This window comes from Mercurialis annua, linkage group LG8 (assembly GCF_937616625.2).
Source record: "Mercurialis annua linkage group LG8, ddMerAnnu1.2, whole genome shotgun sequence".
NCBI classification, from domain to species: Eukaryota; Viridiplantae; Streptophyta; class Magnoliopsida; order Malpighiales; family Euphorbiaceae; genus Mercurialis; species Mercurialis annua.
Window position 1 is genome coordinate 161033 of NC_065577.1, and position 18946 is coordinate 179978.

At 36.1% G+C, this 18946-nt stretch overlaps 1 protein-coding gene and 1 non-coding gene across 2 annotated transcripts; both read left to right on the forward strand.

Annotated features, from left to right (window-relative positions):
* The first annotated feature begins 1893 nt into the window (after positions 1-1893).
* LOC126660517 (uncharacterized) lies at positions 1894-5819 on the forward strand. The gene is made up of 9 exons (XM_050354075.1): positions 1894-1991; positions 2173-2194; positions 3140-3223; positions 3730-4023; positions 4210-4584; positions 4734-4798; positions 4844-5427; positions 5527-5601; positions 5740-5819. Exons 1-9 carry the CDS (start codon positions 1894-1896, stop codon positions 5817-5819), a joined length of 1677 nt encoding a protein of 558 aa, XP_050210032.1.
* A 10548-nt stretch (positions 5820-16367) lies between these two features.
* Positions 16368-16474, forward strand: LOC126662416 (small nucleolar RNA R71). Its single transcript, XR_007635791.1, has one exon. It is a non-coding gene; the product is annotated as a small nucleolar RNA R71 (small nucleolar RNA).
* The last annotated feature ends 2472 nt before the right edge of the window (positions 16475-18946 follow it).

Sequence of the window (18946 nt, forward strand, 5' to 3'; positions counted from 1 at the left end):
ATGTTTCTAAGTGTCTGACTTGCTAGCAGGTGAAGTTGGAGCATCAGAGACCTTTTGGCTATCTGCAGCCACTACCTATTCCAGAGTGGAAGTGGGAGCGGATTGCTATGAATTTTGTGGTTGTTTTACCACGTACTCGACAGGGGTACGATTCCATCTGGGTGATTGTTGACCGTATGACCAAGTCATCTCATTTCCTTCCGATTAAGGTTTCGTATACTGCTTCTAGGTGGAACCCAAACCAAAGTTGAAGGGCGTTCTCAGAAATTAGTTGTGTTTTACACATTGGAATTTTTTAATTTTTTTTTTGGATTTACATGTGGGTGTTTAACTGTTTTCATCCGACCTTGTTTTTTGCTTTTTTCTTTCACATGCAAACATTTGTTATTCAATCATATATATATATATATATATATATATATATATATATATATATATATATATATATATATATATATATATATATATATATATATATATATATATATATATATATATATATATATATATATATATATATATATATATATATATATTGCATTTTGATTAATAGTTAGTAAACTTTTTAATGTTATATTATCCTTTTTATTTAAAATATATGATATAATTTTGTAAATTGTTTTTTACTATAAGTTAACTGATATGTCACGAACAAAGGATCATTTTACCCCCTGAACTTGGCGCAAAATATCAAAAACGTCCAAATTAGCAAAATGGGGTCCCTTTTACCCTGAACTTATCAAATTTGGTATAAAACCCCCCTTCCCCACTCTCACTTAAGAGAGTGAGATACACTCTCTAGTTTTCAAGGTGGATTTTTTTAAGTGGTTTTAAATAAAAAAAGGTTTATAATGGTCCTAATTTTTTTTAAACAATTTAAATTAATACCTAATAATTTAGAAAAAAACAATTTCACCCCTTCAATAATAAGCTTAAAGTGACAAATTAGCCCTCCAATTTTAATTTTTTTACAATTTATATAGATACCAATAATTTTATAAAATTAAAAACCGTAAAAAAAGTTATACACTAAAAATTAAAATCGACCCCTCGGAATAAAAAAAAAATCATTTTCGAAAAAAAAATTGTTTTCAGCTCCTCCTCGCCCGAGAAGAGCTGATGCTCCTTACTTCAAAAACAGATCGCGTGGATCTATTCTTGGCAAGAACAGAGATTGTTCTTGAAGGAACTGATGCTCCGATTAGCAGCAGCTCCTCTTCTTCGGCGAGGAGGAAGAGCTCCTCCTCGCCGGAAATAATGAATAATGGTTAATTAGAAACTCGCTCTCCATTTAAGGTGCCACGTCAGCGTAGGAGTGTTTTTGTACCGGTTTTAACAAGTTTAGGGTAAAAGTGATCCGGTTTGCTAATTTGCACGTTTTTGATACTTTGTGCCAAGTTGAGGGGGTAAAGTGATTGTTTGTTTGATATATCACTATTAGTTAACTAAAACTTTCATGTATAAAGAATATTTTTACAAAAACTATTACTTATCTATTAAAACCCTACTCGTTAACTACACACTGTTATTCCACAATTTAATAATAAAATTTATAAATTTATAAAATTGAAGGCTTTCATTATTATCAATGTCCACAGCTTGCTGATTCGGTTTCAACTGATATTTGATGTTTATTTCATTTTCTCCAAAATTAACTTTTAGTATACCGAAAATCAATGCTTTTAAAGTTTCAAAATATGCAACGTCTTTAACTAAAATGCCTTTGATCTTATAATTTGAGTAGTTTAGATCTTCATCCCATAATCCGTCATAGTAAACAAAAACTTTCAATGTTGTCATTCATGCAGCTTTTGAAAAAATCCTGTTAATATAAATTTTAGTTAACCTTTAGTTTACCATCAGTACACTAATAGTTAACTTACAAATCTTACAATGGCAGTTTATATCATCGTGAATATTGCATCATTCAGGAAACAAAATGCACGCAATTACATGAATCATTTATTCTTCAATTACTATCAAATACGCATGTAATTCACTACTTATAACTCAATTTTTAAGCTGATGAATTATTTTTTTGGTTGTTTTACATTACTAATGTTTTCGAATCATCTTTGATTCGAATCGTTAGTAAACACTTAATTCACCAATTATAATACATAATTTCAGTCTATTGTATATGAAAATCTTTGTTTTAATTCCAAAAACCAGTTACCCGTTTGAAATCTTGAATGTATGAATGTCTCCTTTTGCTGAAATTTATTGTTTTGTCAAGTGTTTGAGTTTTTGAATGTCTTTTTTTGCTGGAAATTTGATATATTGTCAATTGTTTGATGTTTTTCTTATTTCAAATTAATTCATGTATTTAAAGAATCCTTTAAGCTCCGTTTTTTATGGTATTTTATTAGCAATTAAGGATTCTAAAAGATTTATATTTATCATATCAGCATCTTTCCATAACAGTTACTATAATTAAGCATTTTAAAAGATTCAACATCTTTTCTTTCTCACATATCCACTGTATTTCTTATATTAACTAAATCTATTTGTGTAATTTATAATCTATTAATTAATGTTGTCAACTTTTTTTTTGTCCACAATAATTTTTTTAATAAGTTTGCCTATGTTGGGTACTTATTAATTTTTCTCTAATATAAATGAGAAAAAGTTGTTTGTTTTCGTAAAAAGCCCAAAGCCTAATGAGTCTTATTTATTGGTCCGTTTCCACCCAAATTACAACTAGAAATTGCCCGATTCGCGCACTCCGAAATCTGGCCCTTTTTTAGGATCCCGGGATGAAGCACGCCGAATTCGGGAAAACGAAGGGGAACACCTCCTCTAAGGATTTATTTCAATCAACGGGCGCCATATAAAAGTTTAGGGTTTTAGTTTTATGGCATCCTAAAGTATCTAGTACGAGTGATGTTACAGCCCTGAGGTAGAACTGTCATTTTGTCTTTGAACTGTTTAAATACTCCACCAAGTGTAAGGTCTCAATCTCGGGTAAATAAAACATATGTCAATCCTGAAATTGGAGCGATCAGTGAGGCTATGTTTACTTAGTTCTCTTAGCCTATAACTCATTGAAAATTTGGCAAACTGATTATAATTAACACAATGGTTAGCTTGCATGAATCATCTTTTTATTTATCTTTAGTTTTTTTTTGATAAATTATAGATTAAAAGCATTGCAGAAATGAATGGTTTTGCATACTTTGATCTTGAGCCTATTAAATATATCAAGCTTCTCAACAAATTGAAGGTATTTATCAGCAGCAGATTGCCACATCATCAATTCCAGCTAAGCTTCATTTATCAGAAGTTAGAGGAAGTTAGAGGTTGATTAGAAGTTAAAGTTTCTGTTAGGATTCTATTAAGTTACCACCGTTAGAGATAAGTTAACAGCTAAGCAAGAATATAGACGTTATGTAATGAACTAACAGAGTTCTTAGTATAAATAGTTTGTAATCTTCATTATTATTTTTTAATGAGATCATTTTTACAATCTCTTAAACTGTTCTAAATTCTAATATGGTATCAAAGCTTAGGCTCTTTAGCTGAAAAACAAAAACGGTTACTTCATCTTCTCCAAAGAGAAAACAGAAATTTCTTATTGATTCTTGTTCTTATGTTCTTTGATTTTTATCAAATTAATCTTACTTTCTTTGACCCATTCTCAAATCAATCTTAAATATTTAAGTTCTTCTTCTGTTCTTGTTCAATCTTGAACGATTTTTCTTTAAGTAATCATGAATTCTTTGAATACAGATTTTGAAAATCCTTCAAGTCCGTTATCTTCATCCAAATGAAAACCCCTCTTTAATACTTGTTTCTCCATCAATGAATGGCCAGAATTATCACTCATGGTTTCGTTCCATGAGAATATTTCTTCTATCAAAGAATAAACTCAAATTTATGGATGGAAGCATATCTGTTCCATCTAAAGAAGATGTAATTTTTCATGTTTGGGAGCGCTGCAATAATATGGTTCTTTCTTGGATTTTGAGATCTTTATCTCCTTCCATTGCTCAAAGTATCTTGTGGATGGATAATGCATTAGATGTCTGGAAGGATCTATATGATTGATTTTCTCAAGGTAATGCTTTAAGAGTTTCAGATTTACAAGAAGAGATTTATGTCTTTAAACAGAATGACTTGTTTGTTACTGATTATTTTACTCGGTTAAAAATATTGTGGGATGAATATTTGAACTTAAGAATGCTTCTTGTATGTTCTTGCATACCTCAGTGTCACTATGATGTGTTAAAGATAGTGAAAGATTATCAAGAAGGAGATTATGTAATAAGGTTTTTGAAAGGTTTAAATGAGTGTTTTTCTGTTGTCAAAACTCAGACTCTAATGATGGATCCATTGCCAAAAATTAATAAAGCTTTTTCATTAGTTTTGCAACATGAAAGACAGATGGGTGTTGGGGTTATTGCTACAAAGAATAATGAATCTGTAATTTTTACTACACAAGGTAATACTTCTTTTCAGAAGAATTTTCAAGGGAATGGTTCTTTTCAGGGTGATAGGATTTATAGACCTCTTGTGAATAGTTATAATTTTAGGCCTCAAGGAAGACAGGGGGGACAAAAGAGATTTTATGCTGCACCAATAATGGTAAACCAATTTGTAGTCAGTGTGGGGTCAGTGGACATTCTGTTGATAATTGTTTCAAGAAACATAGGTATCCTCCAGGTTTCAAGTCAAAATATAGGCCTTAGACTTTTGTAAATCAAGTTAGAGAAGTTGTATATCCATATGATCAGGAAAATGCTTGTTATTATGATCAAGAACAAGTGAGTGAAGTAAATAAGGCTAGAATGGATGAAGGGTATGCTATGAATGGATCAAATGCTGGTAATATATAATATGATAGAGATAAGCATGATAATAATAATGGTGGTATTGCTTTGCATAATTCTTCTACTGCTATCACTCAAGAACAGTATAAGCAACTAATGAGCTTGTTACATCAAAACAACATGGGTTCTTCTATTACACCAAGAGTCAATACTATCTCTACTAAGGCTGGTTCTAAGGTTGGCGTTATCTCAACACAGGAGACAGGTACACATTTGTTTGCAAAATCTTATTTTAAGTCTTTTGTGGCTTGTTCTTTTAATAAGAAACCTGCAAATATAATATGGATAATTGACTCGGGTGCTACTGATTATGTTGTATGCTCTTTAGATGCTTTTACCTCATATAAATTGGTGTATAATGTGTTTGTCACTTTGCCTAATTTTCAAAAACTTGCTGTTACACATATAGGAGTTGTTAGATTTTCTGATGATCTTATTTTGAGGGATGTGTTATTTGTTCCTGATTTTTCTTTCAATTTAATTTCTACAAGTAAATTAACTGCACAATATGATTATTGCTTTATACTCCATAAAAATATTTGTGTTATACATGATCCTATCAACTGGAGGATGATAAGATTAGCTAAGCAAGTACAAGGTCTTTATCATCTTGATAAAGATCAATAAACTAAGCATGCTTTTATTAACTTTGCTGAAAGTGTTTCTAGTGTTTCTGATTTGGTTTTTGTGAATAAAGTGTTAGATTCTTCTGTTACTGCCAACAATATATGGCATTTTTGTTTAGGTCATTTGGCCAATTCTAGACTAAAATGTTTATAGAATATTGATGCATCAATAAAAAATTCCAATTGATAGTCATTGCAACTTTTGTCATTTAGCAAAACAGAAGAAAAATTCATTTCCATTAAGTGCATCCAATGTTGATTCTTGTTTTAATTAATACACATAGATATCTGGGGACCATCTAAGGTTCATTCTTTATATGGACATAGGTACTTTCTAACAATTGTTGATGACAAAAGTAGGTAAGCTTGGTTGTTTTTAATGAAAGCAAAATCTGATGCAAGGCAGATAATTCAGAATTTCTGTGTTTTTATAGATACACAATTCTCACTTAAAGTCAAATGCATTAGGACTAATAAAGGACTTGAGTTTAATATGCCTGTTTTCTTTCAATCAAAAGGAATTATTCATCAAACATCATGCATTTATACACCTGAACAGAATTATGTGGTAGATGTTGGCAAATAATCGCAAGTGTACGATATCGCGCAAGTAATATAACTTTGGAAGACCAAGTATCGATCCCACAAGGAACAATGAACTAAACAACTAATTTCTAATATTCTTTAATTGGCTAGTAGGAAAATAAATGGATTTGTGTGAACTAATTATAATCTAAAGTGAATTAACTCAAGTAATTAGACTAAAAATCTGAAATTAAACAAATAAATCGAAGTTTAAACAATAATGGTAAAAAGCTCAAGGATTGATAATTCCAAATAAACTAGTAGAAGAATGGATCAAAATTTATCTAGTGATTTTATTATGAATCGAGCTATTCTAATGCACCGAATCCCGCTCTCTCAAGCCTCAAAGATTCAAATAAAATCACAACCTAATTAGCTAATCAATTATTAACTTGCTCTCACAATATTAAAACTGAATTAAATAACTAAATTGTAATTATGAAGCAAACTCAACGACTACCTAAATTCCAACCCGCTCTCACGGTGTTTTCCTCTAAGTTTTTAATTACCTATGTCTATTTAATTAACAATCTCTCAATTAGTTAATTAAACACAAAATCATGAACTAAGTGATCAAATTAATTCAAGCATTAATCTTAGTAATTAAAACACAATTTTACTCACTTAATAAATCCTAATCCAATTCGAAAACTAATCTAAGTGTTCATATCAATCCCCGAACAAAGGATTTAGTTACACATGCTTAAGCTTAAATTAAACAAAGAAGAAGATGAAGAATTAAACATAATTAGAGCAATAAATACCGGAGTTGTCAATTTCGGAAGAATCGTCTAGATTAAACTTGAAATCTTCACAATCGTTCTTTGCAGAAACTAATAATAAACTACTTATAAACTGCTGAGAAATAGAAGCTAAAACGCTATTTTAAGAGAATGAAAATAAAACTAATGTAGTCTAAATTATTCTACATATTAAATTGAGTCTAGTACAAGGTCTTTATATAGTAGGAGAAGTTCCGGAGTCTTCTAATTTGTATTACAAATCAATTTGTAATAGGAATTATAATTGTAATTGGAGGAGGAATTTCAGTCCAACTCAAAATCTGCTGCACGTGTATTTTCCTTCTTTCCCGTTCGGGAAGCCATAGTTCCGTTCGTGACATGCCCAATTTTCTTCTTTCCCGAACGGAAGCCTCTTTCACGTTCGAAAAATCTGTAGACCGAAAGCTTTGAGATCTGATTCCTTCTTGAGTCCCGAACGGGACAAGGCTTTTTCGTTCGGGACTCATGCTCACTCTGCATGGTTTCCGTTCGTGAAACCTTTGTTTCGAACGGGAACAAACCCTTTTTTCCTCAATCTCGTTCGTGAACTTCAATTCCTTCGTCCGCAAGCTACGCTTTTTACTCGTACACGCAATCCACCATAATTTTGCCCCAAATAGTCGGTTTTCACCTAATTTCCACTGAAACACTAACAAACACTATTAAACGTAAAAACGCCAAATAATGTATAAAAACAATACTACACATGATGAAAACCGAGTAAAATCGACCCTAAATATAGGAGTAAAATACTCCTATCAAACCTCCTCACACTTAACCTTTGCTTGTCCTCAAGCAAGAAATAAATCTTACTCTACAAAATATGTTAGAAATCATTAGCATATAACTTAACAATAAATCAATAAAAGAAATCCCCGACCCTATGAATAATATGAAAAACAACCTTCTAAAACCGACAACTAAATAATGATGCAATCGAATAACAATAATAATTCTATGACATAATTCAATATAACAACGGTTACTAACTCATTAGTACAAGGTCAAATTGAATCACACTTCAAGCTTCACTATCACTTGCGGGACATGGAAAATAATCAATTTTTCCACTTAAGCAAATCATAGCACAATTTAGTAAAAACTAAGCTAATGGCATCAATATTTCAACAAGTAGGGTATATAACAAAGAAAGCTCACAATTGAAAACATGAATACTCACCATAAGCTTGCTCATAATCCCGGACTCCGCTACTTGATTCGGTAATCAACAAAAATCATATGGTCTTTTATTGGGTTGTAATGTGGCTAAGGTAAAGGGTAGGTAAAAAGGACAAAATAAAGGCTAAATATCAACTTAATAAACTATTTATTACTACTATTAACTTCTAGGTTGATCTAACTCCGGTTTTGCGTTTATGTGAACTTTTAACTTTCTTTTCTTTTTGAAATACGCTTTTCTTATTGCTTTTTACAATCTCAGATTTTTTTTTCTTTTGAAGCTTTTGCTTGCAAATTTCTATCTTTTTTTTTTTTTCTTTTTCAATCTTTTTTCAAGGCGTAACTTTATCTTTTAAGCACAATGTAGTTCACTTTCTCTTTTCACTAATCTTGAGTTATTAATCACCTATATTCATCATAATCATAACAAATAATATATCAAGTCGATAAGGTAAACAAAAGAGGTAAAGCATAGAACGGTAAAGGTTAAAATACGGTAAAAACAATAAAAAGGTTTAAGGCTCAAATTGGTGTAATCTAGGGGATAAAGGGTAGTCTATTTAAGTGGTCTAAAAGAAAGGTTATACCTAATTGCAATAATCATCTAATTGTTGAAAACTCAATCGTGTAACTTTAAACGGACACCGAGCAAGTTCTAGGAATAAAACATGAAATCAACACTCACAACAAGGAAATTAAGCTCAAAACTCTCAAAAGTGTGTAGTGTTATGCCATAAACTCAATTCCTACTTAAATTATGCTACTTATGCCAAAAGTTTAAAAACGACTATAAAAATAAACAATCAACATGTCATGAATCCGCATCAAGTTATTCAATTATGTTTCAACGATTTGAACAAGTCTAAATTTTGAATTCACCCTTATTTCATCGGATTATGTCAACGAATTATTAAGTCATTAAGCAAGCATCGCTTATCAATTGTCGAATTAAGAAATCGCGTTCATACATTCATCGATTCGGGGAAATCTAAGATTGACAAATTAATTAAGAAACACACCAAATCAACTAACACTTTCATATTTAAAAGACAAAGATTTAAAGCGATACAAGACCTTGAAATAAACTAATTTAACACCTAATACAATCTACTAAAAAGAAAATAACACCCTAATAAAAATAAACTAAAACTGAAAATAAAGATAAATCACCGAAAAATAACCCAAACGAAAAATAAATTTTTCTTCCCCCCTCCTCACACTATTTCTAGCTATGTCCCCAAAGCTAAGAAATAAAATAAAAATAGAAAATTGAAAAGAGTTTGGGTTTAGAAAAACAAATCTCGCTCTAGTCAAAGGCCGGTGGATCCGGTGATGGTTCCGGTGATGGATAACGCTCTCCGCCGGCGGCATTAAAATAACCCCGAAGAAAATCCTCTTGCCGATTAAGTCGTGCTCGCATTCGATCTTGCCTCCATTGTAGTTGTGCAAGACCAACATGTTGTTCACGTCGGATATCTTCAAGTAATTTTTGGTTAGTTTCCCAACCAACCCGGTTTTGCTCCCATCCGGTCCGGTTTTGCTCAACCAACTCAGAAAACCGTTGGTCAAACCCGGAAACATGAGCCGCTTCTCCGGCTTGAGAAGTTCCCGCGGGTTCCTTCCCCGCTCTTCTTCCTTCTCCTCCTTCTTCTTCCCGTGCTACCTCTTCTCGTCGTGTTCGTGCCACCAATCGTACCCTTCTATTATAGGGAATAACTCTCCCCTTCTTCACAAACCCGGCAACATCTAAATGGTTGATATTACGAGACCGTGCTAGAATGGTCTCAAAAGTCGCCAAAGTAGACGCCGTAGGCATACAATTGTATTTCTCGGCCAAAGCACGAATAATGAAACCATAGCCAATCTTGGATAATTCGGATGGCACTTCCCTCAATCGCTTCAAAAGACGATACGCCGTGTTGACTTGGTAGGCTTCTATCTCCGGATGCAAAATAGCATTCAAAGCTAAAAGATCACTCTTGGCCACCTTCGTATATTCACCACGCCCGCCAAACGAGTGCCCAAACCACTTCACAAACACCACAATAGCTATGTCTTTGATTTCATTAATTTTGGATCCCCTTGTCCGATAATCATCACGATCCGTCAATTCTCTCCATATCTCCACTTGATCAAAATTTTGATCCCAATCTATCAACCCCGTTCCCCTCATTCCAAATATTTCCACCAAATCTTCAACACTAAGTGTATGGCTAGTGTTGTTGATGCGGAAAGAAATAGATGTAGGAGAACCGCTAACCGGTTTGAGAGTAGAGAAGAATTCACGAGTAATTTCATCGTAAGAGTGATGACTAACCTTTGCTAATGCCGATAACCCCAAAATATCCAAATAGCGCTCCACCTCATCCTTGATGCCAAGGCTTTCCATATCATCAAAATCGATTTGAAATGGAATTACCATTTCCCTTTCTTTGATACTCAAATATAAATCACCTTCCTCTTCCGTATGGATTTGGAAAGGTGCGTTATAGCGAGTAGTCAATATCGCCGAGGTGTTAACCCGAGATGAGGATGGAGCGGTTGATTTAGTACGTCCCCTTCCCACGGCCGGTAAGGGTGGATTCGCCGCTTCTTGATTTCTCGTGCTTGAACGACGGATTGGTTGATTTTCGGCATTCTTGCTTCGCACCATGATTGCGGAATGAGAATGTTTCTAAGCAAAAAGTTGGAGAATAAGAAAAGAAAAATATTAGAAGAAGAATATGTGTGAAATAAAAAGTAGAAAAATGCAAGGTATTTATAGGAAAAATATAACAAATCTCAAGATTTCCCACCACTAAATTCAAACTCTCCATTTAATAACTTAGATTTGATTTAACGGTTTAGATTGAAACCATGTATCAATCCAAGTGAAATTTAAACACTAATGAATGGTTTGGATTTGCCAAATCATCAATCCAAGTGAAAAATTCAAATTTTTGCAAAGCACAAATCTCAAAGAAACACAAGTTTCAAAAGAAACACAAGTCTCAAAAGAAACACAAGTCCCAAGAAATCTACTACACTTTAATTCAAAATTCAAAATTCAAATTTTTCAAAATTTTTGATGCTTTTCGAACGGGAATAGCCTTTCCCGAACGGGACAAAGGCAAAATTTGCCTAGTCCCGAACGAGAATAGGCTTTCCCGAACGGGACAAAGGCAAAATTTGCCTAGTCCCGAACGGGATTAGCCATTCACGTTCGAAAAAGTTAGAAGCCGAGGGCTCTTTCTCGAACGGGAATAGTGTGTCTCGTACAGGACAAAGGCAAAATTTGCCTAGTCTCGAACGGGATTAGCCATTCACGTTCGAAAAAAATGGGGGCTGAGGGCTGCTTTTCGAACGGGAATAGGCTTTCCCGAACGGGACAAAGGCAAAATTTGCCTAGTCCCGAACGGGATTAGCCATTCACGTTCGAAAAAAAATGGGGGCTGAGGGCTGGGTTTCGAACGAGAAAGGTTTTTCACGAACGAGAACCTCCTGAAATCTTGTATATACCTGCATAAACACACAAAAACACACCCCGGATTTAAACGGAAATAAATAAACAAATAAAAATTAAATACGCATAAAAAGAAAATAAAATAAATAAAACAAAACACGTAACCTCTCGAGATTGCCTCTCGAGTGCGCTTTATTTTCGGTCAAAAGCTAGACCGTGGCCCGGAATTTATGTAGGAGTGGTGAACGTGATTTGTTCCACTACTTGATCCGTCAAAGGTCCAAGATACGGCTTGCACCGTTGTCCATTTACTTTGAAGATTTCACCACTAGAATTCTCCAATTCCAAAGCTCCATGACTTGCCACCGTTCGAATTTTGAAAAGACCGCTCCAACGGGATTTTAATTTCCCGGGAAATAATTTGAGGCGTGAGTTGTAGAGCAAGACAAAAGAGCCCTCCACAAAAGTTTTAGGCACGATATGAGCGTCGTGCCATCGTTTCGTCTTTTCTTTGTAAAGCTTGGCGTTTTCATAAGCATTTAACCGAAATTCGTCCAACTCATTGAGTTGAAGCATACGTTTCTCCCCCGCCGCTTTAAGGTCAAAATTGAGCTTTTTAATGGCCCAATACGCTCTATGTTCAAGTTCCACCGGAAGATGGCATGCTTTCCCAAAAACCATACGATATGGAGACATTCCGAGGGGCGTTTTAAAAGCCGTACGATATGCCCATAATGCATCATCTAGTTTCAGTGACCAATCTTTCCTTGTGTTATTAACCGTTTTCTCTAGAATTCTCTTTAGCTCACGGTTAGAAACTTCAACTTGCCCGCTTGTTTGAGGATGGTACGGAGTAGCGACCCGATGATAGACTTTATATTTCCGCATCAAGGCATCGAATTGCCTATTGCAAAAGTGAGATCCACCGTCGCTTATTATTGCTCTAGGAGTCCCGTATCGATTCATCAAACGTTTGAGAAAATCCAACACTACTTTGGCATCGTTAGTGGGTAATGCTTCCGCCTCTACCCATTTTGAAACGTAATCTACGCACACCAATATGTATTGCTTTCCAAACGACATAGGAAAAGGACCCATGAAGTCTATTCCCCACACATCGAAAAGTTCCACCTCTTGAATGTTGGTAAGCGGCATTTCATCTCTCTTAGATATGTTCCCCACTCTTTGGCATCGATCGCAATGACTAACAAAGTCTTTTGCATCGCGAAATAGCGTAGGCCAAAAGAATCCGCACTCTAGCACACGAGCGGCGGTCCTTGATGTACCATAGTGACCCGCATAATCCGAGGAATGGCATTGACTAAGTATAGGCATCATCTCTTGTAGTGGTACACATCTCCTCAAAATCCCATCTCCACACACCTTGAAGAGGTACGGTTCCTCCCATAGAAACCGTTTGGCATCGCTCAAGAACTTCTTCCTTTGGTGGTAAGTCAAATCCGGTGGCATTATTTCGGAAGATAGATAGTTTGCGATATCCGCATACCATGGCGTTTCCACTTCCGAAAGTACCATCAACATCTCATCCGGAAACGTTTCATTAATCTCTACGCCACTTATAATTGGTTCCGGAATCTCTAACCTTGACAAGTGGTCGGCTACGACGTTCTCCGTTCCTTTCTTGTCGCGAATTTCGATGTCAAACTCTTGCATAAGAAGCACCCATCGGATTAGTCTCGGTTTAGCATCTTGCTTTGCAAAAAGGTATCGAAGGGCCGCATGGTCCGTATAGATGATAACCTTAGAGCAAAGTAAGTACGACCGAAATTTATCCAATGCGAACACCACCGCAAGCATCTCTTTTTCGGTGGTGGTGTAATTGAGTTGAGCACCCGCCAATGTTCGGCTCGCATAGTATATCACGTGAAGCTTTTTCTCCCTCCGTTGCCCCAATACGCACCCAAGTGCTATATCGCTTGCATCACACATGAGTTCGAAAGGAAGAGTCCAATCGGGTGATGAAATAATTGGGGCCGAGATAAGGGCTTCCTTCAACCTAGAAAAAGCAACAAGGCAATCATTAGTAAATTCATAAGGAATATCTTTAACAAGCAAATTAGTTAAAGGACGAGCAATGGAAGAGAAATTTTTGATGAATCGTCGATAAAACCCGGCGTGCCCTAAAAAGGCACGAACTCCCTTTACGGTAGTTGGTGGTGGTAATTTCTCGATGATTTCCGTTTTTGCTCTATCTACTTCAATGCCGTCCTTGGAGATTTTATGTCCCAAGACAATTCCCTCTTCTACCATGAAATGGCACTTCTCCCAATTCAAGACTAGATTGGTCTTCTCACACCGGGCCAACACTCGTTCAAGATTATTTAAGCACATCTCAAAAGAGTCCCCGAATACCGAAAAATCATCCATGAAGACTTCCATAATATCTTCAATCATATCGGCGAAGATGGAAGTCATACATCGTTGAAATGTTGCCGGTGCATTACAAAGACCAAAAGGCATCCTCCGATAAGCAAACGTTCCATAAGGACATGTGAAAGTTGTTTTCTCTTGGTCATCCGGGAAGATAAGAATTTGATTGTACCCGGAATATCCATCGAGAAAACAATAATAAGCGTGGCCCGCTACCCGCTCCAACATTTGATCGATAAATGGTAACGGAAAATGGTCCTTCCTCGTCTCCGTATTCAACTTGCGGTAGTCAATACAAACACGCCATCCCGTTACCGTCCTAGTGGAAATTTGCTCACCCTTCTCGTTCTCAATCACCGTCATCCCCCCTTTCTTTGGAACGCATTGAATGGGACTAACCCATGCACTATCGGATATGGGGTATATAATTCCGGTGTCGAGAAGTTTTACTATCTCCTTGTGCACGACCTCCTTCATATTTGGATTCAAACGCCGTTGTCTTTGAGCCGATGCTCTTGACTCATTTTCTAGGTGGATCTTGTGCATGACCACCGAGGGACTAATTCCTCGGATGTCCGAAATTTGCCAACCGATCGCCAATATATGTTGCTTCACCACTTTGACAACTCTCGCTTCTTGTGTTTCCGACAAGTTGTTTGAGATGATGATGGGAAGAGTCATGTTGTCGCCCAAAAACGCATACCGTAAGTGAGATGGTAACGTTTTAAGCTCAACCTTTGGTGGAGAGATAGAAGAAGGTGGTGTCACGCTCTCTCTTCTAATCAAATTTTCGGCTTTCGGCTCATCTTCTTTGGAATATTCTTCCCCGGAAGTTGCTTGTGTCTCCTCGGAATGGAATATGACTTTTGAAACCGGGAAAAGTTCTTCCACGAATCCATCAATCATATCCAATTTCATGCATTCCACCTCTTCAAAAGTGTTGCGCATAATCCTTTTCATATCGAACTCTACTTTGTCATCATCGATACGCAAAGTGAGTCGTCCGGCGTGCACATCTATCAATGCCCTCCCCGTGTTCATGAAAGGACGCCCAAGAATCATAGGGCATGTTTTATCCGCCGCATAGTCAAGTACGACAAAATCCACCGGAAAGATGAATTTGTCTACTTTGACTAGAACATCTTCTACCACTCCGTATGGCTTTTTTAGGGAGTGGTCCGCCAATTGAAGCATCATTGATGTTTGCTTCAAAGTTTGATCACCAAAAATATCCCTGAAAAGAAACAAAGGCATTAGATTGATACTTGCCCCTAAATCACATAGACAATTAATTGAATTTAAATCGCCTATTTTGCATGGAATTGTAAAACTCCCTGGGTCCTTAAGCTTGGTGGGCAAGTCACTAAGGATGAGTGAGCTACAATTTTCCGTTAGGGAAATTGTGCCTTTGTCGTCCCAACTCCTTTTCTTCGTTATGATTTTTTTGAGGAACTTCGCGTATTGAGGCATCTCACGCAAAGCATCCGCAAAGCTTATATTGATTTGGAGTTTCTTAAAAATTTCCAGAAATTTATGGAATTTTTGGTTATCCGGCGTCTTCTTCAATCGTCCCGGGAAAGGGACCTTCGGCACAAATGGAGGAGGAGGTGGCGGTTTTACATATGGAAGTTCGGTTACTTCCTCCTCATTTGTTACCGTTGTTGAATCGATCGCTTTCTCTTTACTTGCATGTGGATCATCAAGTTCTTTCCCGCTTCGGAGTTCAATGGCTTTGACTTGCTCCCTTGGATTTGACTCCGTCGTAGACGGTAAACCCCCTTGAGCTCTATTTTGAAGCGAGATGGCAAGTTGAGAAATTTGAGTCTCGAGATGGTGATTGACGGAAGCTTGGTTCTTAAAACCGGTTCTAACTTCCTCAATAAGCTTGTCAATCTTGCTTCCCTCATCCGTATTCCGATTTTGAAAACCGGGTGGGGGTTGTGGTCGGTAGTTGTTGAAGTTGCCTTGGTTTTGTGGACCACGGTTTCCTCCTTGAAAATTTGCTCCTCCCATATTTGGGTTGGCATTGGCTTGACCCGCATTTTCCCTCCATGAAAAATTAGGATGATTCCTCCACCCCGGATTATAGGTGTTGGAATATGGGTCATTGCCTTGCCTTTGCCCATTGACATAGTTGACTTGCTCATTTGAGTTTTGATGTAGGACGGGGCAATCCATTCCCGAATGATCGTGCCCATCACAAGTCTCGCAACCCATTTGAACTACCGCAAGTTGAGCATTCCTTTGATTTGCTTGTTGTTTGTACATCTCGAGTTGTGCTAGAAGTGTCGCATTCTTCGCTTTCATTGCTTCAAATTCTTGGGTTTGCTCGAGGGTCATGATACCCTTTTGAGGTGGTTGCCTCAACCGCTCGGTTGACCAAGAACAACTCTTTGTAGCGAGTTCCTCTAGCAAGTTATTGGCCTCATCATAAGTTTTCTTCATAAGTGATCCTCCCGATGCCGCATCAATCGTTTCCCGTGTAGCCTCATTGGTACCATTGTAGAAAATAGAGACAAGATGCTCCCTCCCTAGATGATGATGCGGACAATTTCTTTGAAGCTCTTTGAAGCGTTCCCAAGCTTGGTATAGAGATTCACCATGTAATTGGAGAAAATCTATAATTTCCTTGGTCATCCTCGCGGTCTTACCCATAGAGAAATACTTATTGAGAAAAGCTTGTGCCAATTGCTTCCATGTTGTGATTGAGGTGCTTGGAAGTGATTGAATCCAATTCCTCACCTTATCCCTCAAAGAGAAAGGAAAAAGACGAAGCTTGATTTGATCCTCCGTCACATTATGGATTTTGAATGTGTTGCATACCTCCGTGAATTTTGAAAGATGGGCGTTTGGATCCTCGCGTTCCAACCCATAAAATTGGCAACGACTCTCAAGTAGTTGAATCGTTCCCGGCTTGATTTCAAAATTGTTAGCGAGTATAGGAGGTGCAAAGCATCCATAGTTGGCGTTGTCTACGTTGGGTAAGAAGAATTCACCCAAGGTACGTCTTGCGGGAAGAGGGGCGACCCTCTCGTTTGGCCTATTAAGAGCTAGGCCATCATGTAGTGGTGGTGGAACAATACCCTCGTGATTCAACGGAGGGTTACGGTCGTCCTCCATTGTTTTGGATTTCCGCGCTGTTTTTCGGATACTTCTTTCGAAGGATGTTAAATCTGACTGAAACGGTTCTAGCGGTTTTCTGGCACGTCGTGTATTAGGCATACACTAACCAAAACTCCTGCGCAAACACAAACAAGAAAACCAACGTAAAATCCAAGAATCACAAAGTATAAAAATAACTAAAATTAAATAGAACTAACTCAATCTAAGAATAAGATAATTTTAATTAATTTAATTGCAATTGCTCCCCGGCAACGGCGCCAAAAACTTGTTGGCAAATAATCGCAAGTGTACGATATCGCGCAAGTAATATAACTTGGAAGACCAAGTATCGATCCCACAAGGAACAATGAACTAAACAACTAATTTCTAATATTCTTTAATTGGCTAGTAGGAAAATAAATGGATTTGTGTGAACTAATTATAATCTAAAGTGAATTAACTCAAGTAATTAGACTAAAAATCTGAAATTAAACAAATAAATCGAAGTTTAAACAATAATGGTAAAAAGCTCAAGGATTGATAATTCCAAATAAACTAGTAGAAGAATGGATCAAAATTTATCTAGTGATTTTATTATGAATCGAGCTATTCTAATGCACCGAATCCCGCTCTCTCAAGCCTCAAAGATTCAAATAAAATCACAACCTAATTAGCTAATCAATTATTAACTTGCTCTCACAATATTAAAACTGAATTAAATAACTAAATTGTAATTATGAAGCAAACTCAACGACTACCTAAATTCCAACCCGCTCTCACGGTGTTTTCCTCTAAGTTTTTAATTACCTATGTCTATTTAATTAACAATCTCTCAATTAGTTAATTAAACACAAAATCATGAATTAAGTGATCAAATTAATTCAAGCATTAATCTTAGTAATTAAAACACAATTTTACTCACTTAATAAATCCTAATCCAATTCGAAAACTAATCTAAGTGTTCATATCAATCCCCGAACAAAGGATTTAGTTACACATGCTTAAGCTTAAATTAAACAAAGGAGAAGATGAAGAATTAAACATAATTAGAGCAATAAATACCGGAGTTGTCAATTTCGGAAGAATCGTCTAGATTAAACTTGAAATCTTCACAATCGTTCTTTGCAGAAACTAATAATAAACTACTTATAAACTGCTGAGAAATAGAAGCTAAAACGCTATTTTAAGAGAATGAAAATAAAACTAATGTAGTCTAAATTATTCTACATATTAAATTGAGTCTAGTACAAGGTCTTTATATAGTAGGAGAAGTTCCGGAGTCTTCTAATTCGTATTACAAATCAATTTGTAATAGGAATTATAATTGTAATTGGAGGAGGAATTTCAGTCCAACTCAAAATCTGCTGCACGTGTATTTTCCTTCTTTCCCGTTCGGGAAGCCATAGTTCCGTTCGTGACATGCCCAATTTTCTTTTTTCCCGAACGGAAGTCTCTTTCACATTCGAAAAAACTGTAGACCGAAAGCTTTGAGATCTGATTCCTTCTTGAGTCCCGAACGGGACAAGGCTTTTTCGTTCGGGACTCATGCTCACTCTGCATGGTTTCCGTTCGTGAAACCTTTGTTTCGAACGGGAACAAACCCTTTTTTCCTCAATCTCGTTCGTGAACTTCAATTCCTTCGTCCGCAAGCTACGCTTTTTACTCGTACACGCAATCCACCATAATTTTGCCCCAAATAGTCGGTTTTCACCTAATTTCCACTGAAACACTAACAAACACTATTAAACGTAAAAACGCCAAATAATGTATAAAAACAATACTACACATGATGAAAACCGAGTAAAATTGACCCTAAATATAGGAGTAAAATACTCCTATCAGTAGAAAGAAAACATCAACATATTCTCAATGTTGCTAGAGCTCTTAAGTTTCAGTCTTTTATGCCTTCAAATTTTTGGTCAGATTGTGTTACACATGCAGTTTATTTGATAAATAGGATTCCATCTCTTGTTTTAGAAGATAAAACTCCTTATGAAGTGATAACTAGTG

Bases quoted from the DNA above. Each gene is read 5' to 3' on its own strand.
- LOC126660517 (XM_050354075.1), top strand. From the start codon at position 1,894: ATGGCAGTTTATATCATCGTGAATATTGCATCATTCAGGAAACAAAAT. The intron at 5,428-5,526 runs GTCTTTATCATC...TTGTGAATAAAG, and splicing joins ATTAGCTAAGCAAGTACAAG to TGTTAGATTCTTCTGTTACT. The intron at 5,602-5,739 runs GTTTATAGAATA...TAATACACATAG, and splicing joins GGCCAATTCTAGACTAAAAT to ATATCTGGGGACCATCTAAG.